Genomic DNA, 24,821 nt, shown 5'->3' with positions numbered 1-24,821 from the left:
TAGAAACGAAGACGGGTGAGGATCAAGAGGAGAGTTCTTTAACGAGGAAGACAAATGGTAATAGTACTTTAACAGAAGAGCTAATTGTCTCCGACGAGGGCGTCGTTGAGATAGAGCTCAAATACAGACGACAACATAATTTTTTGACTATTTAAGCCGTGTAATCCTCGACTAGAGGCACAACAAGTTTTGACAACGAGACTTCGCTCTCAGTGTGCCGGTACGTGAAGTAGATCTGATTTAATTTTATCCCCAGAGAAGGGATCCCCTACAAGTAGTTTAGGGGTACAGATGGTTCATAGCTACTGTTTTTGGTTGCCATCTCTACACAAAAATAAATATTAAATATTATTGCTTAATTAACGCGTATTGTCTCCCTGAAATTTGTCTTCATATTTTCAAGAATAATTAATGATCATATAAAGAATCCGACCCCGTCATTGTTAATTGGTGATTTTAACGTTGATCTTGATAATAAAAAAAAATGTAAATGGACCTCTTCTTGAAAAGTTGATGCTGTATCTAAACGTAAATGACACCTTGAGTGTCTTGAATCCAAGTGATTATGTATTTTAGAGAAGAGGGGTTCAATCCTCTAGTATTGATCTTGCTCTACTCTCTACTGTACTATTTTCTTAGATTAAAGAAGCAAAGTACTGTCCTTAACCGTCCTTAGATCATCAGATCATTGAAGTCGAGATTCGTAATATATAATCTTCGCAACCATTTCTGCGCCCGAATTGGATTCTGAAGGAGGAAGATTTTAAACGAATCCTTCCGTCTAAATTGAAGCATAATTTTTATACCTCTTATTCAGCTCTTAGTGCTGTTTGTTCTCTTAGACAGAGCCTCCGAGATTCATCAAGTGTTTTTCTGAAGTGTTATAGGAGGAATGGTAATATATTTCAATAGAAGGTATATGAAATCTTGAAGAATTGATCTTTATTTTGACGAACTTTAACTTCAGACACCATCAATTCTTTTAGGATGGCAGATATAGTTAAGCAGGAAACAAGAAAAAGAGTGTTTTTAGGGAAAGAAACATCTCTTTGATTAAAACATTTGAAATTGCATGACTCCCAAATCAAAAAAAAAAAAAAAAAAAAAATTGCGAACATTTAGTATATTCATTTATAGAATCTTGATCAAAGATGAAGAAATATTGTCCAGTTTCCATCAGGACTTCCAATCCACTGTAGGGAAAGCAAGAGTAAACTTTCCTAAAACATATAAGAAGTCTTCCACACCCTTTTTGGCCCCTTTATTAGGCAAGTATATTAAGGATAATTTTAAAGACAATAAAGCGTTTGGACCCAATGGATTTGGAGGGAAAGTATGTTCTTCGTTTAGTGAAGAAATAGTTAAATTCCTACGGTTTGAAAGAAGATATATGGAAAATAATGGAAGGCTCCCCATGTACATTATAAAAGGCAAGCTAGTTTTGATACCGAAAAAGGCGGACGGCACTCACTTAAGTCTTTGGCGGCCAATAACAATAATTAATGAAACATACATAATTCTTTAAGGAGTGGTTGCCCATGAAGTAAAACTAATCCTTAATAAGAGAATTGGCATGCATCAAAAAGACTTTCTTACAGGCAGAGGAGCAGATATTGCAAGAAACATCCGATGTGCAATGGATAATATTGCAAAAAGAAAAACAATTGGTGTCATTATTGCAGTAGACTTTAGAAAAGCGTTTGACTCAATTTCTCATAATCACATATTGCAAACAACAAGAAAGTATTTACCAAGACCCCGTAAAAATCCAATTAGAGCACTTTCACTCAATGGGACTTGGAGAATCACATTAAACGGAAAAGAAAGTGATCCAATTTTCCTCAATTATTGGCAATTGAGGATTTAGCTTTAGCAAGTAAAAGTAAATTTAGATCATTTGGGGTTTTATTCAAACATTAGCACTACCTTATAGAACTTTTTGAGGATTGCGTTACTTTATATGTATAAGCAACTCTGGGACTCAACTGATCAGGAGAATTGAAGTAATTTTATCTTTTTTGGTAAATTTAGAGCACGATCTGGCCTGGAAGTGAATGAAAGAAAAAAAAGTATTTTACCAGTGGGGGAGTGGAGTCCGATATACGGTACAGAAGTTGCAGGATATTTTGTTAAAGAACGGGCGCTTATATTGGGTATAGAGTAGCAAAAATATGAAGAATCTAGTAGCAATTATTGTTCCTGTGTAATATGTCGTGTTTATTAGTCTCATTATATATTATATTTTATGTATGTAATTATTTTTGTCTGATTATACTTTTGTTGTTTGATTATGGGCGTCTCAAATGTATGTAGTACACGTGTAAATTATATAATTAAATTAGTTAGTATTAAGTAATACAAGACTACACACGGTGTTAGGAGTATAACGAAAAAAAAAAAAAAATAGCGAATTAAGGGTGCATTGGAATTGTTCCAGGACAGAATATCGTTTCAAATAGAAGTGCTATCCTCTTAAACCTAGTAGGTGAGGGGGCTCTTATGATTTATAATGGATTTGTGTGGGCAATCGCGCAGGAATGGAATGATAGGTAGGATATGTCAGGGAGGAGGACAAGAACGACCCTGAGACTATTCTATTAAAATTTCAAAAATTATTCACTCCAAAGACGAATGTACCGTATGAGAGATATAAATTAAATCGATGCATACAGGAGAAGGGAGAAAATTTCGATAATTTTATAGCCAAGATTAATACGCTTGTGAATACATGTTCTTATGGAGATATGAGGAACGAGTTTATCAAAGATAAAATAGTACTTGGAATAAATAGCGACAAGGTGAGATCAAGGCCCTTAAGGGATGGTGATCTTACACTGGAAAAGGCCATGCATGAATGCAGGGTGGAAGAATGTTCAGGGAGATGGGCTCTTGAGATTAAAAATGAGTCAAAGGTTCAGGTTCAGACTATTGGAACACGAAGATTTAAGAAAGACAAAAGAGATCATGATAAAGTGAAGTACCAGAACTTCAAACCTCAAGTATTAATGATAAAAGCTTGCCAGTGGTGTGGAGAAGAGGTACACCCGAGAGACAAATGTCAGTAAATGCAACTAATGCAAGGTAACGGGACACTGGGGTAAAGTGTGCAGAAATCAGCAGAGGATGGTGCAAGAGGTTGCAGAGGAATTATCTCGTTCACCGGACTATAAGGGTTGAAGATAAATCAATAGCAAACAAGAATGGTATTAGCACTTGGAGGACTGAAGTGTATGGGGGGAGGCAAACGCCTTTATTTCAATATAGATACTGTGGCTGATGTAACAGTGGTACCCAAAAGCGTTTATGATCTTCATTTCAATAAATATATATTAAGAAAGCCTACAAAATTACTGAATGGACCAGATCATAAGAAGTTACCTGTGATTGGTGTGTTCATAGGAGAGATTAAGGAATTAGACAGGAAGATTCAGGAAGAAATATATGTTCTTTTTTTCTGGTTCTCTATTACTTGGAAGAGAGACCAGTAGTGCCTTAGGAGTGATCAAGTTTATCCAGCAAGTTTTAACAGATCCAATTAGTTCTCCAGAATTCATATCTATGCTTCATGTACTTGGGAGGTTGGAGGGTGAATACAAAATCAAAATTGAATCGAATGTGGAGCCTTACAGTGTCATGACTCCAAGGAGAATATCAATTCCACTTCTACCTCTAGTAAAACAAGAATTGGAAAAGCTCGTAAAATTAGATGTTATTGAGGCGTGTGTGGAGCCATCGGACTGGTGTTATCCTATGGTAGTGGTTTCCAAAGGAAAGGACAGACTTAGAATTTGTGTACATTTAACCAAATTGCATTTAGCAGTGAAAAGGGAAAGACTTATGCTTCCTACAGTGGATTATACAATTTCTTTAATTGGAGGAGCCCAGATTTTTTCAAAATTGATGCCAATGCAAGATTTCATCAGGTTTGTTTCGAGGAAGAATCCAGAAAGCTTACTACTTTTACAACGCCGTTTGGGAGGTTCCGGTGTAAAAGGATAACCTTCGGAATTAAATCAGCCTGAAAAGTTTCAGAGTGAAATATATAGGATTTTGGGAAGTCAACATGGAGCAGTTTGTCTTATGAAGGACATTGTTGTGTTTGTGAAGAGAAAAGAGGAGCACGATGAACGCCTTGTACAAACCTTGTAGAAACAAAGGTTTCTTGGGTCAAATTGTTGGAGCAAATGGTGTGGAAAGCTCAAAAGAAAAAGTTGAGGCGATCATGTAGATGAGAGCTCCAGAAAATGTTAGTAAGGTTAGAGGGTTTATGGGAACTGTCAATCAGTTCATGAAATTCTTGCCATACTTAGCAAACAGGACGCAACCCATACGTGAACTTCTGAAATCTACTAGGGGATGGTATTGGGGTCCGGAGCAGGAAAAGGCGTTGAAAGATATAAAGAAGAGTATCACTATTGAAAATATACGACTCTTCGTTAGAAACGAAAGTATAAGTTGACGCTTCTTCTTATGAATTGGGAGGAGTCCTCATGCAAAAGCATGATGATAGATGGGCGCCAGTGGCGTACGCTTACAAAAGTCTCTCAGAAGCCGAGCAAAGATATGTTCAAATCGAAAAAGAAGCTCCAGCGTCAACTTTTGCGTGTGACAGATTTTCAGATTATATTCTTGGTAAAGACATTTGATTAGAAACTGATCATAAACCGTTGATTCCGTAATTGTGAACAAAGGATTTAGATCAACTTCTAGTAAGGATTCAAAGACTGAGGATGAAGCTAATGCGATATTCTTTTACACCAATACATGTTCCAGGTAAAAATTTTAATATGGATGATACACTTTCACGATCTCTAATGGATAACAAGGAAGAATATACCATTTACGAAAGAATTGGAATTATATGCAAATCATATACTAGAGGAAATACCTATGACCAATAGCAGGTTAGAAGAAATTATACATCATCAGAAGAAGATGAAGGTTGTAGACAAATTATGATCTATGCATCAGAAGGATTGCTTGATAAACATTTTATTAAAGGACTTGTTGGACTATATTATGCTTATCAATCAGAAATGACAGTTGATGATAGGAATTAGGGTAGTGATTCCCTCTGCAATGAAATTGGATGTGTTAGATCGAATACATGAAAGACATCAAGGTATTGTCAAATGTAAAGCTTTGGCTCAGAACACAGTATGATGGCCGGGATGAATGAAAAATATTGAAGAACTTATTGAAAATTGCCGGAGATGTCAAGCCAACAGGAAAACTCATTCGGAGCCGTTAATGCCAACAAAGCTTCCTCAAAGGCCGTGGAAAAATATCGCTACGCATGTTTATGAAGTAAAAGGGAAACAGTACATTATTCTTGTGGACTATTATTCAAGATGGATTGAGGTGGCTAGTTTACAAACGATAACATCGAAGGAAGTCATTGATATGATGAAACGGGTATTTTCTAGATTTGGAATCCCAGATCATGTTAGGTCTGATAACGCCAGTTATTACACATGAAAAGAGTTCAAACTATTTACCAATGAATATGGTTTCTGTCATCTTACAAGCAGTCCTGAACATTCACCAGGAAATGGAGAAGCAGAGAGAGCAGTCCAAACTGTTAAAAGATTGTTATCAGGCAGCAAGGACCCTTAATTAGTTCTATTAAATTATAGAGCTACTCCTCTCTCCAATGGATATTATCCAGCTGAGTTAATGATGGGAAAAAGGTTAAACACAAAGGTTCCTGTAGCTGCATGCTAGTTATCTCCAATAGTAATATCTAGCCAGTCTCTTCATCAGTTGGAAGAAAATAAAAAAACGGCACAAAAGCTTTAATTTTGATCAAAGACACCCAGCAATACCTTTGATTACTCTTCAGCATGGAGATGAAGTTGTAATACCAGATAGAAGACAGTCTGGGATTGTTATAGGAAATTCAACACCCTGTTCCTTTATCATTGAAACGGATACTGGCTCGTATAGAAGAAATCGGGCCCATTTAAATAAGATGCAATCTCCTTGCCTATAAAATTCTAAATCTAAAGAAATTAATCAGGATGCAAAAGATCCAGGTCCAGCAGTTCTAAAAGAAACTGTTATTAAGTCTAATCTAATCTAATCTAGTCTAATCTAAGCCCCCAGTAATCTACAATGATTATGTTTTAGGTTGAATTCATTCATAAAAAGGGAGATATGGAATATGTCGTGTTTATTAGGCTCATCATATATTATATTTTATGTATTTATTTATGTCTGTTTATGCTTTTGTTGTTTGTTTATCGGCGTCTCAAATGTATGTAGTACACGTGTAAACTATAGAATTAAATTAGTTAGTATTAAGTAATACAAGACTCTACAGTTCCCTACGGGCTATGACATATAAAAGAATTGCACAATGGAGGCACTTGAATCTTCAGACACGGGTTGACTGTATAACTTCATTATTCCCTTGGTATTATATAAGGCTTCAGCTTTGCCTAGCTGAGCAGACTTTGGAATAAAAAAGGAGGAAAAGTGGCTTTTGTCTCTTTTTCATAAAAGTTATGTTCCGCCTCTCAAAAGTTTGAGAAAGGATCTGGGCGGAGGGTTAGTTCCTTTGTCTAAAGTCTTACCTAAAATTTATAACAAGGTTCTTTTTGACCTATCGACTAGCCTTGAACTCCCATTGAGGTCAGTAGTCCTTAACCCACGTATATATCAATGGTTTATGCTCAGCTCAGACCTCTCCAACAAGTTTTTGAGCTCACTCTCTCCCTTATAGGCTGCAGTACAAAGGATTATATGGTATAGTAAACCTACATATGACTCAACTGCAACGGTGTATATAGTTAGACAGAAGTTTTGACAGAGAGATTTTTTCGAAGGGCTAGAAAAACACAAACGACCATGACCTGCATCAGAACTCTGACTCTTTCTTAAATCAAGGAAAATTTCTTTTTTCTCTAATGAGATCGGGAAGCAATCATACACATCCCAGCCCTTGGCATTTGAAAATGAGAGTTTCGTCTTCATATATTGGAGAAGCATACAAGATGTACAAAAATTATGTACAATCTTTAAAGTTGCCGGACACTAGTTTAATAAGAATAAAGGAATCCCTCCATGGAGTAGTGAAAGGAAGTAAATTCATTTCACAATTCCAGATATCCACGGGCTGCCTCTTTTTTAATAGTCACTGTAAAGACTGTGGAAGCTTTTTAATAGTATTCTTCATTCATTCGTGGAGTGCTCTTTTAGGGCTATACTACAAGAGTTCTTGTCTATGAACATAAATATATCAGAGTACGATAATTGAGAAAAGGATCACAGAAAAATCAAGCAATACATTTTGCCCTGATATGTGGCAAAGCTTTTATCGCTGCAAATCTTACTACTAATGAACCACTTTGCAGGCAAGAACTGATGGCAATAGTTATATTAAAATTAATAACATGGTATATAGCTCCTGGGACTATGCCCTGGATCTAATACGATATCCCATATCCAATTCCCTTTGTTACCATTTAAGGTTGAGGAGGGTTCTTCCGCAATATGAATTTTTCATAAAGAAAGTGAAGTCCTACATTGGAGTTGTATTTCTATTTTTCTGTGTTGTTGTTACATTATTTTATCAGTGTTGGATTTTATTTAGTTAATTGTATTTTTATATTTTAGTTGTTGTTAGGTCTTTGGTTGTGTAGTATAATTTAAAAACTATAATGTATATTTATATTTTAGCCACGCAATTCTTTCTAACTTTTTGTATTTTATTTATGTATTTATTTTGTAAATATATCAACAATATAAATAAGGACCCTTAAGAAAAAATTAAAAATAGAAGGTTCATTTGAAAGAGAATCTTTGAAGACTGACCCCCTTTTTAGAATACTAGTGAAAGTTGAGTAAGAAAAAGAAAGAAAAAACTACTGAAGAATACCTTATTTAAATCTGGTGAGCTGTTTTTGCTGGCTCGTTAATTTGTAATTTGTAGTATAAAAAACGAATTTTATTTACTTAAGTAGTTCTCATTATTATATACATTTATTATTTAAGCCGTCTTATAAAAAAAAAATTTCTAGTGTTATAAATTATTTTTAATAATTATGGACATACATATAAAATGAATTTATGTTTAATTAAATATTTATAAATTGTTAATTGACTGTTTAAGATACTTAAAGTTTATAAGGTAGGGCACATACAGATTTAAAGAAAACAGCAAATTTTGCTATATTTTCTTTTGAACTTGGTAGGGGCAAAATTTAATGTGAACATAATGTGTTATACATTTTTAGAAAGGGTTTTTGAAATGTAACAACATAATACTGGTATAGGCAGATTATCAAGAACTTAAAAAAAACTTAGTTATCACCCAACCCTATCTCTTAGTTTATTAAATATAGTGGGCAACTTCCCAAATATATGACACTTTGATTTTTGCTTAACTAAATTTATTATCCTAGATTAGAGTTTACGATTAAAATCTAAATTTAAGTGTCAATTATATGTATTACCTTCCCCAAAAATAGAGCAAATAAAGTAAGTATGGTACAAAATGCCGATTTACGGAGAGAGAAAAAAATTGCAGGAGGCAACCACGAAAGTATAGAAGTGTTTTGGGGATTCCCATTCCTTACTTAAATGGGCGAAATCAAATTCATGTTATTTACATTTAATGTAGATAAATTCTTAAAATTTTACCTAGTCTAATTTTTTTCCCTTTTTCATTGCTTTGTTTCATTGCACCATTGGATGGAAAATAAGTAATCTCAAGATAGCCTTTAAAATTAAAAATGGGTTGTTATGCATCAAATATAAGTAATAATGGAATTAAAAAATTTTATTTATCTAATATCTTGTAAAATTTTATTTAATCTGTTGCTGAGACGTACATAAATTTTTAACCCGACATTAGCACATTCAATCTTTATTATTGCGCAATATGAAAATACTTTGTTTTAATTTTTGACCTCTATTTTGCTTCAATAATTATTATTTACTGTCTGGAGAGCATGGGAAGATATTCGTATACTCGAATTTCCTACATGGTACACCAAAATCTGTAATTTAACAAAATATGATATTTCAATATAACTACATAACTTTCTTAAACAACAAAAGAATTAAATTAAATTTTCAGTAATTACAAAACTTATTATTGCATAAAATATCTTCCCACGCTCTCCAGACAATAAATGATAATTATTGGAAAAAGAGAGGTTAAAAATCCATGTGCCCTTGACGGGTTAAAATTTAAGTATTTTTGATAGACAGATTAGATAAAAACTTTACAAGAGACTAGATAAATAAACGTATTAACGTCCAGTAGAAATTTTGTTCGATCCATTACAATATATTTGTAGTTTTGAAGGCTATAATGAGATAATTTATATTCTAGTGAATGGTACAATTAAACGAAGCAACCGATTTTTAAAAATAAAAAGACTAAATAAAATATATTTTAGGCACCATCAAATATAATAATCATAATTAAACCTATAATCAAGAAAAAAAGATCTAATAATCTTCGAAAAATATTCAAAAAGCTATTTCGTATGGCCAAAAGAAAATGAATTTTTTTCCGTTTATCGTTCATTTTTTTTTCTCGGTTCGTCGTTCATTCGTTCAAAAAATGAACAAAAAGAGTGAACGCCATTCGTTTATCCGTTCACTGTCCAAGCTTGAATAAGGTGTACCATACATAATGAAAACCTATAGACCCTTGTCACAGAAATCGGAGCCAAAAACGTTGTTAAGACTTTTACTTCAATACTTGTAATTGTTCTATTGTCAGCTTTCTTAACGTCTTCCAAATTTATTAAATAAGGGCAACCTATCAACAATCAGGATCGTAGTTTTTACTAATATAAGAATATTATCATTTCATACAAGTTTTTTCTTTATCTTTGATAACAATACTTTACTTTAGAACTCTATTGACTTTTTATGGCGTAGCGGGAAGGCATGGCTTTACCAATATAAAGTTCCATGAATTTGAAAGATTTGGATGACAATATGGAGTGGACATGCATCTTGTTCATATCGGACATAAAATAAAAAGTATCAGGACTAGATATTAAAAAAATTAAACTAACCATAATATATGCATTATATTTTATATAAATGGAATATTTTTTTGAATTTTATCTTATATTAGGGAAGACTTATTGAAGACAAGCTTTAAAATGAAATATATCCTTATTTTTAAATTGTATATCATTTTTTTAAAATCAAATTTCATTTATATTCATGACAATTATACATTTAAAAAATCAGGTTTGTCTTTTATCGGATCTTGATTATGACCATGGAATTTGTTCTTTGACGTGTTTCAACCCAATTCTTGGCAAAATCAATTTTGTAATAGATAAGCTAATATAATTTCAATATCAAGGGGATATGGCAATTTAATATTGCAATTTCAAGAACCAATATCGTCACCTTTTCCCATACCTTTATTGAGATCATTACCATTTCAGGACACAAATGATCCAAGACTGGATCATTTTCTTCAAATTTGAACATTTGGTAAGAAATTCAACCCTTATAAAAATTGAATAAGATAATGGATTAATATTGTAACCAGATAATGGATTAATATTGTTATCAGATAATGGATTAATATTGTAACCATTCTTTGTTATACAACATTGGTTAGAAAGTTATGTCTATGGTTATAATAAAAAGTATTTTTTGGAATAAGACTAGAGCTTAGTATCCACTTCGAAATAATTCCTGCCAATGTTTTTACTATATACGGAGTAGAATTTGTGTTTACTTCCTTTCCATCACTCTCAGAGCTGCTGACAGCTTATTTAATAAAATGACATGACAGTTGAGCTGCTCTTCTCCTAAACATTCTTCAAACTGTCAGGGTTACCACGTTAATTTTCGGTTTAATTTTTTAGCAAACCAGTGGATAGCATTTTGAACATCTTTGACTATCAAAAATGATGTTTAGAAGGTGTAGAATAGGCAAAATAAAAAAAGAAAACGGAAATCAACGTGGTATTCCTGACAATTTGAAGAATGTTAAGAAGGAGAAAAATAATAATTATTATGAATTTTCATTAGATCAGCTACAATTTGTGACTAGGGACGAAAGCGAAAAGGATATAAACAAGGACATCTGGTAGAATTACTCCAATGTCGATGCTTAATTCTACGCTGACTCCAACAAGAACTTACAATGATAGCTTCGAATCAAATTTTTAGTGTTAGATTCCGTCTTTTATGAGCACACACGAATGTTCAATCAGATTCTGAATATAATTAAATCTATTACGGAAAGTATGTTCACTAATCAGGAATTAAATAATAATGACAACTGCTAAGGAAAAGAAAATTCCTTCTTTATATTAACAATTACAAATTAACGAGCCAGCTAAAAAAACTCACCGCATTGACATCATTAGTTATTAATAATACTTTTTATAAATTTACGCTTGCCGAGATTTTGATAATTTTCCCATCCCTGATAATATCACTTATCAATTAGTATTAAATATAAATTATAAATACTTTTGAACCATGCTAAAAGATTAGAAAGCAATATACTAAACATTTAAATCGAAAGTATATTGTAAATAACAATATCTATATATTTTTTTGTCTTACGTTTAGTACTGTCAGATTAAAATGAAAAATTTCAAAAAATATATAATAAAGCATTCTATTTTATGAATTATAAAACTAGATTAAAAAGTATTTTATTTTTATTTTTGTCTTTTTAGCTACGAGTATTGAAATAGTTTTATTTCATTACTTAAATTATATCAATACCTTAAATGTGTGTACACATGTATGTATACTTTTCAATTACGCCTTTTATAGCTGGCGTGCGAGTTGTATGTACATAGTAAAGTCTATTTTATTTATAATTTTCTTTATTGAGTCCAAAAAATATTTTGAATAAGTTGAAATTTAATCATGTGCCATAATATGTGTATAATAATCTAACATTGCCACGTTCAAAATAATTTTCCCCGTTTTCGTCTGTTAATAGAAAACATACTCTAAATGTAATTTATAGGACGAGGGAGTATTATCTTATTTCATACCTCATGCATTCTATCGCCAAGAATTAGTCATTAATGAAAAGAGAATCAGTTGATGAATGTAGTGTATTTTCTGTGATATTTTGTTAAAAAAAGTTTTTATTTTACTAAAACTACATTATTTTTTTCGATAAAAAATTAAAATTAAATTGAATATTCTCTGAATAGCTAATTTTTAGCATATTAAGAATACTTAAAATATATTTATCATGAGATTTTTGTACCTTAATGACGACCATTAGAAGACCTACTAATAATGAATGATAAAAAAATGTTAAGTGCTAGTGTATAGTTACATTGGATAGAATTACTCTACTAAATAATATTATATAATTTAGTGACCATTTTCATAAATGATTTATAGAAGAAATATTATAGTTACTCTGCAAGAATCAACGTTTAATATGAATTGTTCCAAACAGTCAATTTTGATAGTATTTACCTTATTTGTATCATCTTCAATATCATTTAATATCAATGTTCCTTCAAAAATAATTTACTCACCGTTAAAATATTGTCAAGATGAAAAATGCATGTTCGGTTTCTCAGTTGCTCAACATAAAGTAAAAAACGGAACATCATGGTAAGATAATATTTTATAATTTTATACGGAAAATAGCTAAAAATTACTACCCAAAAATTATGGATAAATGGCTCTGTTTTAATTATATATATAATACTGCTAATAATTATTAAATGATGTTATGAAATCGGTTTTTTTCTGTGAGATATCCACAACAGTTAAGAAAATTATTAAGTTATGTTCCTTTCGTAAGTCTACACTTAATTAATTGAATAATGATGAAATTAAAAGAAACAAAACTTTGAGCTCCAAAAATCTTTATGATGTTTTAAGAGTCTTTTATATTTTTTTGCTTAATAAGTGTGTGACAAAATATCATGCAACGAAATTTTGCAATAAAAAATTTGACAGTATTCCTTGACGAGATTTAACACATTATCGCGATAGCACGGGGATTAGCATGGCGAAGACATCGATCACAATGCTATTTATTTTGAACCATTTCTTTTATCTGCTGCTCCTTTTTTTCTTTTTATTCGTTGCTGGTTCATTAGTTTGACTCGAATTAGAAATTGATAGTTGATAAATATTCATATTATGAAATGAATAATAATATTCAAATTGTCATTTAGTATGGTGGTGTATATCTTTATAAAAAGCATTAAGAATGAATGAAAACAAATATATAAAATAAATTAATTTCTAGTTCTATCGTTAAGAGTAGTATTTAATGGATGTTCTGTGTAATTTTATAGTGATATCGGAAACATTTGAATAAGTCGGTTAATTTTTTGCTGAATAATGCATTGTGAACTTAACAATTCCCCTGATTAACTACTTGCGTTAGCTTTATTAATTATGGTTCATGTCCATTGCATATAATTACCATAGAGATATATATCAAATTTCGTATCGTATCGTGAAAATTTGATATCATGACACCCCTATATATTCAAAAATTTATGTTTATTATACCATGAATTACTATATATCTAGATAGGGATGCAAAATCAATATTTATGGATGTACAAAATACAACGGGATTAAGATTAGAAATGTTAAACGCTTGGCTCTATTGTTCTTTTTAAAATTTTGCTCATTCTTTCATTTATCGTGTTTAGGATAAAATCTATAATAAAAAGATGAATTTCCACCTACTTTTGCTTTACTTTTTCATATGTATAACAAAATAATAATATGTATGTTCATTCTATAATCTCCATGGGATACGCTAACAAGGGATGGAACAGCCAAAATAAACAACTATATTAGTTGTCTATAACGCGTGTACGATTGATGGTTGACTTCCACCTTGCATTTAATATTGACGTTATAGTAGATAAGGGGTTGCATGTTTTGTCAAAATCTGTTTTCTTTCCCAGGAGTCGGTACGATACATGAAGTTAAAAATTCTAGCAATAATGACGTCATAAACTATGAGTGGTTGCATGTTTTGTCAAAATCTGCTTGTTTTTGCCCAGCAGTCGGTACAATACATCAAATTAAAAATTCTAGCAAGCTCGATTACATGATAGTCTTATTTTGTATTTCTAGTAACCTTGAGCTGTCATAACAAAGATAGCTAAGCGGAATGAATAAATCATATAATTTTTTTTAAATTTGGATAGTTTGAAGTTTTTCAAGATATTAGATATTATTGTCGATAATGGTTTGTAACAGATAAATTAATATAAATGGCAGACAGAAATTGGGCAACATCATTAATAGAAACTATTTTATTAAATAATATTTAATTTATTCATTCATTTACCATTTAATATTGATATTTTTCTAATCAAACTTTTTTCGGTTATAACTTTTCTGAATATGATCCATTTTTTCTGTAGCAAACTTTTATGGTTAACACAGAGAACATTTTGAAACAATGTTGCTTGGTTTGTTACGGACGCTGTCACCAAATTATATTTTTCTTTGACAATTATATCATCAAATAAAAATTTCCAATTTAAAATTTAATAATTAATTTTATAAGAGGATATCGTTTTTCAAAATCTATTCATAGAAGTTTCTTACAAATGCAAGTATCATATGTACAAGATTGCTGATGGTTAAGAGAGGCCACATACATATTTCAGGAATTCAGGATTACAGGTTTCTTTTTATTTAGAGGATACGTCTAACTTTTTTGATGACCTGATCTATTTCTCTCTCCTTGAGATTCGATGGGAACTTAATTGAACATAATATATTATCCGTTTTTTAATAAGCCGGACTTGTTTTATATCCCATGGCAATAAAATGGTCGGATGTCTTAAAAAAATGAAAGTTCAATAAATTTTAAGATTGGAGCAGCTATTACAAATAACATATTAACTTATCCATTCACAATACATTCATGGGAGTAAGTATGTAAATTAAAGGATTCCAATTCACTTTTATGAATAAAGTTTTTTTAACTGATTTCAGAAATTGCAATATTTTCAATATTTATTCCATAACAACGGTTATTTGAATATTTCGACAGAAATTCCGTCTCGTTTTTTATAAAATAATAGAAAAGAAATAGGGAATGTTATGAAGGTACATGTAGAGCAGGCAAAAAAATATTTTCTCTTCTTCCAATCATTTTTTTTTTTTAAATTCATGACTAGTATGAGCCTCTCCGTTCCACGGACACATGGGGGAGGGACACATTTGGACACAAAATGCTGGTATCATATATATATAGTACTTATATAAGTACTTAATTTATTCCAGAACAATTACTAAAAAAAATAAATTGCGTGGTGGCCTCGTGGGTGTGATAAAAAGAAGTTAAAGTTCGTCAAAATTACTACTGACCACCCACTGTTACGCATTTTTTGAAGATAACCCAACAAATTGCAAAAATACCAAATAATCAGTAACAGTAAACAATCAATAGATATCTATGTAACAATCCTCTCACTATGTAGCTAAACCAAATTTATGATTAATATTTTTTTTGATTTTTTTGTTTATTTTTTTATTACAAATAAAAAGTTTATTATACCTTTGCAAAATTAAACCCTGTTCAACTCCATGTCAATAAACTAGCCTACTCCTAACTTGCCTAAAATTGCTTAATACATTCACCAACTACAAAATTACTTAAATTCCAAATAATTTATTATCCTGCGGAATATCCTATCCTTCAGTAGAATGCTTATGGGCCATAGGTACTTCAAGATATTACCAAATATGTCAAACTAGTTGTACAATGTCACTATTTGTCTTTATTGAACAAATTAAATTAAAAATATTGAATTCTCATAAGTGTTCATCCAAGACGAATTAGCTGGGGTATGTGATCTCCCCTTCCCTCTAATTTTTAATAATAGATTGAAAAACAAAAACTGTTGCTAGGCAGAGTAAAACGGAGGAGGAACAGGAGAGGGGAGGAGAAAGAAGATTCAAAAGCTTATTTTTGTATATATAAGATAATATCTAGATATGTAACAAAATATAGATTGACGGAGTGCAAAAAAATTGCTTGAGGCGTGAGCGGAAGTCTAGAAGTGTTTTAGGGATCCCCATAGAAATACTAGATTTTCTATATATTTATATGGGGGGAAGTAATTGCATGTCAATTATATTTAATTCAGATTATTTCTTAATTAATCAAATAAAAGTATAATATACGTTAAGACATATATTTATGTAGTATTTTGTAAAAATTTTAATTAATTTGTCAATACGAAGTAAAAAAAAAATTAAGCAGACATTAGCAACTTCAATCCTTATTAATGCTCAATTTGAAAGTACTTTGTATTATTATTATTATTTTTCCAGTCCAGTTATTTAAACGTAATATCTTTAGCACAATACTGTATTCTATAATTCCTGAAAATTTCATTCAATGCTATTGATGTTTAAGAAAGTTGTTTTATTGAAATATGATGTTATATAACAGATTTTGGTGTAGGGTTATAACCACAGTGGAATATAATACTATCCACCGGTATGCTAAAAAAATGAACGTGGGACTCCTAACAGTTGAATAATATTTTTGAGAAGAGCAGTAGGAACAGTATTAATCAAAACTTAATAAATAATTTATCTTTCGAATGTTAAAAGTTTTTATCAATTGTTATTACTTAAATTTTCCTCAATTCAGTAATTTCGCTTTGAAATATGGGTTTGAATAAAAATTATACTCTTAAAACCTGATTTTTAAATAAAGGTTTTAAATACCAAGCTAACAACGATTGAAAATTTTAATGTTATATGTCTAAAATAACAATGAAAATGTGGGTTTTACGTGGTGGGCGAAAATGGTGTTACATATTACTATTAATCTAGAAAAATATAAATAAAAGCTAAAATATCCTTAAAATATCTTCCAACCCAGTTCTTTCTTACTAACCACTATATAGCACATTCATAAAAATAGTTTGTTTCTTAATTTGAGGAAGAAGGGCGAAGAGAAAATGCATGAATATAGTGAAGAGATAATAAATAATGGGTCAAAATTTATTCAAATCTTTGTTGTTGACAATGTAAATATTTTTGGGATATTAGAAATCGACGAAGAGAAAATGCTGAGAAAAATAGAAACTGAAAATAACCCTTACAAAAGATTTAAAACTATTACCTTAAGTATAAAGGTTTCTTCGTCAAAAGAACGAGTAAAATCGTTACTTGGGATTTTATAGTCACTGTGTCAAAATTGATTCTCATATTACGTCATGATGTTTACTCAGAAAAAAGTTGGATGAATAAGAAGTGTTTTCGCTAGAATAAAAAAAAATATGGTCAGTTGCTTTGTATTTACTTATAATAATATTTCTGAATATATGAATTTATATTATAATGTTAACTAAGCAATTGATCCATATAATATCAGAGGACATTTAAAAAAAATTTATAGCGTCTTAGTTTTGGCACTTAAATGCAAAGGTATTTGCAAATATGAAATATTCTCGATATATGTACCTCAAGCTACGCACTGAAATTCACCACTTATTAAGATATAATAAATAATACAATCAGTCATCATTAAATGAATATATATTTCAAAGCAAAATTAATATGAAAAAACTCATTTCTCCTCAGATTTCAACTTCTTTACCTTATCCGAAATATTTTTTTTCTGTCTTTGCATGTCTCTTTCGGTTTTTATAAATTAAGTTATCAATCTCATGAGCAAAATTTTAGTTCATGACATTAAATAACTTAAATACACATTGCCTCATATATTTTTTGAACAGATGACCATTCTCACATTGTCGGTCAAGCAAAAACTAGACTCCTTTTTTAAGTGCTGAATGAAACTTTCAACAAAGAGATTTTGTGGGTTTGAATTATTTAAAAGTATTGTTTTATGTTTAATAGATTGAAAAAGGGATACATAATATTTCCAGGCGTCCTGAATCAATATAAATAGTTCGTCTGATAGTTCTATTAAAGATCCTTTCGAGATATTTCTGATAAAATCGTTATGTTATTCAAGGGCGTGGATATTGATTTCGTCAAAAAAAAACAGGATTGAAAGGTTACATTGCGAGTTGTCATCTTCACTTATTAAGTGAATAATAGTTGTAATAGCTTACAAAAAGAACATTTAACTATGGACAATATAGATTTTGTACAATATCATGGAATGTAAACTAGTATTCCTCAGTCATCATGGAGTGGAATGACAGTGACACTTATGTTTTCCAGAAGAAGATCTGCCGTACTCAAAAGATCATCCTCAAATTTCTGAACAAAATGTTACGAATGTCGACCAATCTCATTTTGCTAAACTTGAGGTGAAGTGAAGATAATTGTACAGATTTTTCTGTTTAGAGGAACTGCCTCACACTAGCGTAATAGTTGCATACACTACTATATCGATAAAAACCCAACTTTGGTTCCAATGGATCGGACTGAATTTGTCCAGTTAAGACTTAACTAAAACTTTGATGTAAAACTAAATATTGACAAGTCCATCATAGTAGAGGTTGTTTGGATTAATGTAAAAAATGTCTCTGTACTAAAACATGTTTCTTTTGATGAGTAAGTTCGAAAATTATCCAACCAATTAATAAATTTTTTGTAAAAAAGAATTTTTTTGTTAAAAATTAAATTGTGTTGTGAGTTCACAATTCCGATCTTTCTTTTTAGGGCAAAGGAATATTTAGTTGAATAAATTCCACCATAGCCTTATCAGCTTAAAAAAGTTTGTTGTTGTTTGGAATTCAGGGTAACCATTCTATGCATAAAATTCAAGACCATAAATGGTACTCTCATGGAACAAGGCATCTGTTAACTTGACGTTGGGTTTTTTTCAATAGGATGAGGGTTAAGAACTTTGTCATTGAATTTGTGTGCATACTTCAAGGTCGAGGTTTTGTTTCCTCTGGATGAAACTAGAACTTTTTAAATGGATAAATTCAGCAATCATTTCTTCACCATAAAACGAAGGACATTTCAAAAACTTTCTTCCCAATAAGTTGTTGTATATGCTCTGAATCAAATAGCAAAATAACTTTTTTCACTATTACAAGGGCTGACGATATCCTTATCAAATATGCTGTTGTAAAGCTCTTGACTGTAGAATTTTCTGTTTCCATGAATTACTTTTTACAACTTAGTAATAATCTTCTCATAATTTTACAATCTAATTTTGTCAAAGGTACCATTGCAATAGTGTCTTCATATTTGTTACTTAAGCTCTTGATCATCACACAAGCTAAAGTCTAGGTTGTTGTATCCCCTCCTTGTTCAATGCCGTCAAATTCCCTCCTGTATACTCAAAACTTTTGGCCTGAAATGAAAAAGCTATAAATTTGGTATTGAAGTGCCTTGAATTTCTTGCAGCTTACCCATATATTTCATCCATAATAATGGTTACAATTTTTTCAATCGTTGAGATTATTGACTTTGTTCACATATTTGACGGTTTGATGAATAAGTCCTGTATCGACTGAAAACAGCTTGAGAGCTTTGTTAACCATTGAATAGATTAATTTCGCTCTATATAAGTTTGTACAAAGATGTTGATGGCATTTTCCAAATAAGAGCCATTGCTGAAAATTAAAAGCGTTACTTAAAATTAACACATTAAATTAACAACAATATTTACCAAGCGTGCTTTGGGATTATTTCCTATGTTCTCTTTTGAATTTACAAAATTCAATCTGCTCAGTCAAAAAAAGTAACGATGGTTTTAAGCTGCTATCGATATTTTCCACAATAACCTTCAGTCAATAAGTCAATGGAATTCTCAATGATGGATCAATATCAATCATAACTGTTTCCAAGCATAGTGATTTAGTCTTGGAGATCAAATTGCATAACTGACTCGTTGATGTAATGATATCCCGTAGAGCCAACTCAGAAAAATGTCTTATAACCAGAGGACTTCCATTTTAAAGACGATAAGGGACAATCGCAAGGGCATAGAACATGACGGATTCTTCTTCCCATAGAATCAATATATATATATAAATCAAAACGTAAAGACATTCCATCAATAAGACTTTTTAGCTTTAAAATGTATTGGATTCGCTTTGCTTGAAAAAAATCACATATGCGATTTTCTAGCCCATATAGTTTAAATTCAAACCTGAAACATTGGATGGTATCGCATCGGGTTTCAGTCCTTCTTGGAGTCGAGGATAGAAATAATTTTTCCGCCTCGTATTGGTCCCTGAGAAGTAACTTCATAGTTAGAGGGATTGAAATGAATTTAGCAAACTCTCTCATGTGACTTGGCTTTCAACTAGACCGTGGAATTGCTTGAGTCCATTCATGACGAATATCTTCTTTCTTCGTGAATACATGAAGAATAACTTATTACTGAATAACCCCTGGATCCTTCCTTCATTATTATATCTTGTTTTACATCCAGGGACACAACATATTTTAGGCATTGTATAACACCAGCGGAACTCAAGAGGACCAAAGACTAGATATTATTTCTGCGAAGTAGGTATTAAAAGAAGGGAATTCAAAATACTACTGATGAAACAGTTTCTCTTATCCGGGTTATCCCCACGGATGTACACTTTCCTTTCCTGTAAAAACTCTGACAATAATTTACCATTCTATCTTAAATCATACATTTATTATCATAATAACAATTAATCGATGATAAATTTACAATTGAAAACTCCGGCTTCTCCACTCTAATGGGGAATTCAAAAAAGGAAAAATGAAAGAATAAAATAATTTCTTCTTTCCAAGGAATTTTAGAGTAAGGTAGGCGTGCTTCATCATTCATCAGTCACTCTCTTTATTACATCCCAGCCTACGTCGGTTGTAAGAAAAATGACAGTAACGTCATACGAAAGGCGTCATCTTACGAAAAAGTGTTAAAACGCTGCACCATTGTACCTCCTCAAGCTAACGGTCGTGTTTCTCTGCTTGGTTTAATGCTTTAGCCGGGATATAATGAAGAGGGATGAAGCACGGAGATTGAAATCACACACCCTTGTTTTTGCTGAGGGAAAACCTTCAATAAATAAATCTTTGATATTTGGCATAATTTGGAAGGCAGGAAACAAAGTCATATATTTAATATACATGGAGATTATGTTCTTAAAACAAGTATTAGACTTCAATATAACAACATCTATAATATAGAAAAAAACTTATTAGCATTATATAAGCCAATGAAAACCAATAATAATACATTCAAGACTCCAATTTAAATAGCAATATGCATATAATTTTTTTAAATGCCCCACAAAAAAAATTAGTGCGGTATAAATAATATTTTACCCTAACTACAGAAATGAAATGCACATATACTAGCTCCAATATTATAGATACAATTATTATATTAAATACAATAATTTTTTGATTTAGACACATACAATGAATTTTAAGATACATTGAACAGTTTATTCACTCATCTATTTGCTCCAGAATCATTTTGTCTCTGGCGTTTCCTATTTTTTTGCTCATTGACAGAAGAACAATAGCTTCTAACTATGAAATTAGACGCGTCTAAGCTATTAATTCAATCAATTTAAAAATCCTCATATAATTATACTACGCATATAGCACTTATAAACAAGGTCCATTTTATTTATTAGTCTTCCTCTGTCCTTATTGATGGCGAAGAGAGCTAAATTTGCAAATTTTAATTTATTGGTGTATAAGACATAAGAAAAAATCCATTTCTCAATTTTTATATTAATTAAATTCAAACTCGTTATGTATTTTTGTCACTACTAATTTACTTTGATGTTTGTTTCATTTTGAGGCAGGATGGATTTTTTTGAAATCGTCCCAAACGTTAATACGTTTCTTTACAAAAATAGAAGATATTTCATCCTTATCATCATACATGATCTGTATGGTAATTGAGGGTATGGTGGATTTAATCAATTTTTTTGCAATCAGCCAAAATTTTCTATTGTGTTTCTTTCTACATGATTCATGTTACGGAAAGTCTTTTCAAAACCACAAAACCTCGGATAAAGTATCGTAGATCTACAGAGAGTAGTATTGCTTTCTGTTGTTAAACACATTTTACATACTGATAAACATAGATAAACATATCACAAACAAGCTTTCCAACAGATGATTCCTCAGAACAACAACCATTGACTCTGAGGGTTATGTACATAATAAATCATAACATTGAGAGTGGGACTATCTTAGATGCAGTGACCTTTTTTTCGGAGCTTACTTCTACAATAATATAATACATAGTTCTTAACCCTTACAGAAGGTCTTCAATAACTTTCCCCTCAACGAAATCGATCGACGTGATTTCTTTTATGGATTTGTTCCACATAGTAAAAAAGAGACATATAGTGGATCTAAAGGATATAATTGTACATTTAATTTATACAAAATTTAAACATCTGACGTTCTGAAACGTAATGCTTTGGTCTACCAATTGGAAGTAGTATGTCGGCATAAAAAATAAACCCCTAATTAGATTTTTGATTAGTTAGAAATTAATTTAATTTCATCATTCCCTTTACACAGGGTATTAATTACAAGACCATCAAATATATCAATAAAAATAAATTTAGTTAAAGCTTGGTATCACTGGTATCAAAGATGCAGGGTTGACAATTTCACAATTTTCAGGTTCAACTAGATATTAAAAACAATAAACAGCTTTTATACACGCATAAATCACGAACTTCACCATTACTTTCCTCATCATTAAAATTTTTAATGACCAATTTTTCATTATTTACAGGGTAAACACAAAACATTAATTCTTCGTCTTCAGAAAAAATATTTATCGAAATACGAATACATATTAAAATTTTAACCAATAAATTCTCTTCAAGATGTAACTTATATTCACTATGTCTATCGGTGTGATGATAACTTTTGTGTGTGTGCTTAATAAACTTTATAATTCAAAGTAATGTCGATTACTTTCGCTAGTCGAAAACAAAAATCAAACAAAGATTACTTTTCAAACGAACTGGAATTAGCAATACACATTGCACATAAGACAACATTTTTCTAGATTGTGTTGTCTGGGGGAAAAAATAAATTTTTAATTTCACAGATAAAAGAAGTAAGTCTAGGAAGATTTACAGGTTCTAATGGGCTCAAAAAAAAAAGAAAGAAGGGAAGCCAAAGGTTTGACGACTTTCTAGTTTCTGACAATTTCTGAGCTTTTGACGAGTTCTGAGTAACACTCATTTTTTTTTTTTTTTGCCTACGAGCCAAGTATTTTGTGTCGTCTTTTATTTACTTCATAAAACTCGGAGTATGAATTACGAGTTTTGCTCGTGGCACATTACTACAAAAGACAATGCAAAATGAAAATATAAAAACCCTCCAAGGAAATAGTCTACCAGAGAAACATAACCAAAGCAGAGTCAACTGGAATCTTCTTGTAGCTTTGTTTGTGTAAAAAGATAACTCCGCCTCTCTTTCTTATCTGAAAAAATAATAGGTGTGACAGTAATAGATGGTGAAAAAATGAGAGATTGAGTAAGAAGAAAGAATGATGAGACACAAATTAATCTTGCTGAATTCCCCCACAGTTATTTGGTTATTATACAACCCAAGATATTTTAAAATTCTTCTTATTCCTGTGAATTGACTTTTTATCGCCAATACTTTTCATTATGCTCCTCAAACATTAAATCTAATTATATGTCATTCTTTATTTATATAAATAATGCCAAAAATGGATTCTTGTGTATATTTAGCGATTTTTTAATCAAGGTATAGTTAAGTAAATGATTGTTTAGTTTAAAAGTTGTTAGTTTGTTTTTCCTTTTAATATCTGGGAATTTTCTTTTTTGTTAATGTGAGACTGAGGCATACAATGGTAGGTACAAAGTTAATATAAATAAAAATACTGTAACTATTATTTTAAATAACATATATCCTCATAAAAAACTGATGGGTACTAACTTGATTCCCAAAATTCGCATAAGTAATGAATATTTCATAGAAATTTTTACAAAAACAAAAATATAACGTTTTTACTATAAGAATAACAAATTTATATCTTTTTGAAACCCCAAACTCGTGTTGTTAAGGTGCTCTGAAATAAATATGTATTTTTTCTAGATGTCTTATATTTATACAACGATTTTTAGTATTTTAATTGATATTTACGTGTACAAAATGTATAGAATAGTTAAAAAATGATACAAAATGTATACAATAGTTAAAAATGATACAAAATTTAAATAATATAGTTATTGTGATCGATCAACTGTTTATCTTGTGATCAAGTGCCTCTTATTTTTGGGCTTTTCTTTAGTACCCAGTTCACTAACTACATTTTAAAAACAATATTCACTAACAGACGGTTAAATGTAGCAGTGGAAGATGCCACTATGGTAATAAATAAGAAGCAAGTATGTTACAATTAAACCTGACTCCGAAACAACATATTTGTTGATCTCAACAGTAAAGAAAGTATACTAGAAACTTGCAGTGTCTGGGAACTCCAAAATGTTCATTAAGAGAAGAGTGGAGTTATTGACTGATGGCTTGGGGAATATGGGACAACACAGGACCTCGAATGGGTGACAACCAAGAAAAACTGTGCTGAAAACATAACAAGAGTGTCCTAAGCATGCCTAGTTGACTTAAAAAGTAAATGTGATAACGTAGAAGAGATATGCCAGAAAATCCACATGAACTACATCATAAAGGATTAAATAGAGTTGACTTTTTTTAAAGAAATAATGAACGGGAGTGAGGCATATGATATTATTGAATTAAGACCCATGTTACTACCAGCTGCCTGTAGTATGATTTTGGAGGAAGAAAATGAATTACTGCTTTAAAAGTGGAAACCTTTCTTCTTAAAAAATTGAATTAGTGCTGCAAAAATTCAGGAAAATATATAGGGGCCAGGTTGCAATCTTGTTCATCCACGGAACAAAAGT

The 24,821-nt window shown here is 31.0% G+C and overlaps 1 protein-coding gene and 1 long non-coding RNA gene across 11 annotated transcripts in view; one reads left to right on the top strand and one right to left on the bottom strand.

The window, feature by feature from the left end:
- Nucleotides 1-7,298: 7,298 nt before the first annotated feature.
- On the bottom strand, nucleotides 7,299-20,509 carry LOC139906742 (uncharacterized). The gene is made up of 3 exons (XR_011782588.1): nucleotides 19,571-20,509; nucleotides 9,867-19,514; nucleotides 7,299-9,803 (listed from the first exon to the last, which is right to left on the bottom strand). It is a non-coding gene; the product is annotated as an uncharacterized lncRNA (long non-coding RNA).
- The window catches only part of LOC121126783 (integrin alpha-PS2), a 130,023-nt gene continuing 117,057 nt past the window's right edge, over nucleotides 11,856-24,821 (top strand). For 6 of the 10 annotated variants that reach the window (XR_011782583.1, XR_011782582.1, XR_011782581.1 and 3 more), the window contains exon 1: nucleotides 12,353-12,582. Coding sequence is in view for 6 of the 10 variants with exons in the window: in XM_071892067.1 (XP_071748168.1) it covers nucleotides 12,353-12,582 (230 nt within the window). In the remaining 4 variants the exon portion in view is untranslated. Of the gene's footprint in view, nucleotides 12,273-12,352; nucleotides 12,583-24,821 lie in introns of those variants that run through there. The other 4 variants (XM_040722121.2, XM_040722120.2, XM_071892065.1 and 1 more) reach the window with 3 other exon arrangements.

The sequence above is a fragment of the Lepeophtheirus salmonis genome, chromosome 12 (assembly GCF_016086655.4).
Source record: "Lepeophtheirus salmonis chromosome 12, UVic_Lsal_1.4, whole genome shotgun sequence".
In the NCBI taxonomy this organism is placed as follows: Eukaryota; Metazoa; Arthropoda; class Copepoda; order Siphonostomatoida; family Caligidae; genus Lepeophtheirus; species Lepeophtheirus salmonis.
This window is presented reverse-complemented; position numbering and strand designations above follow the sequence as displayed.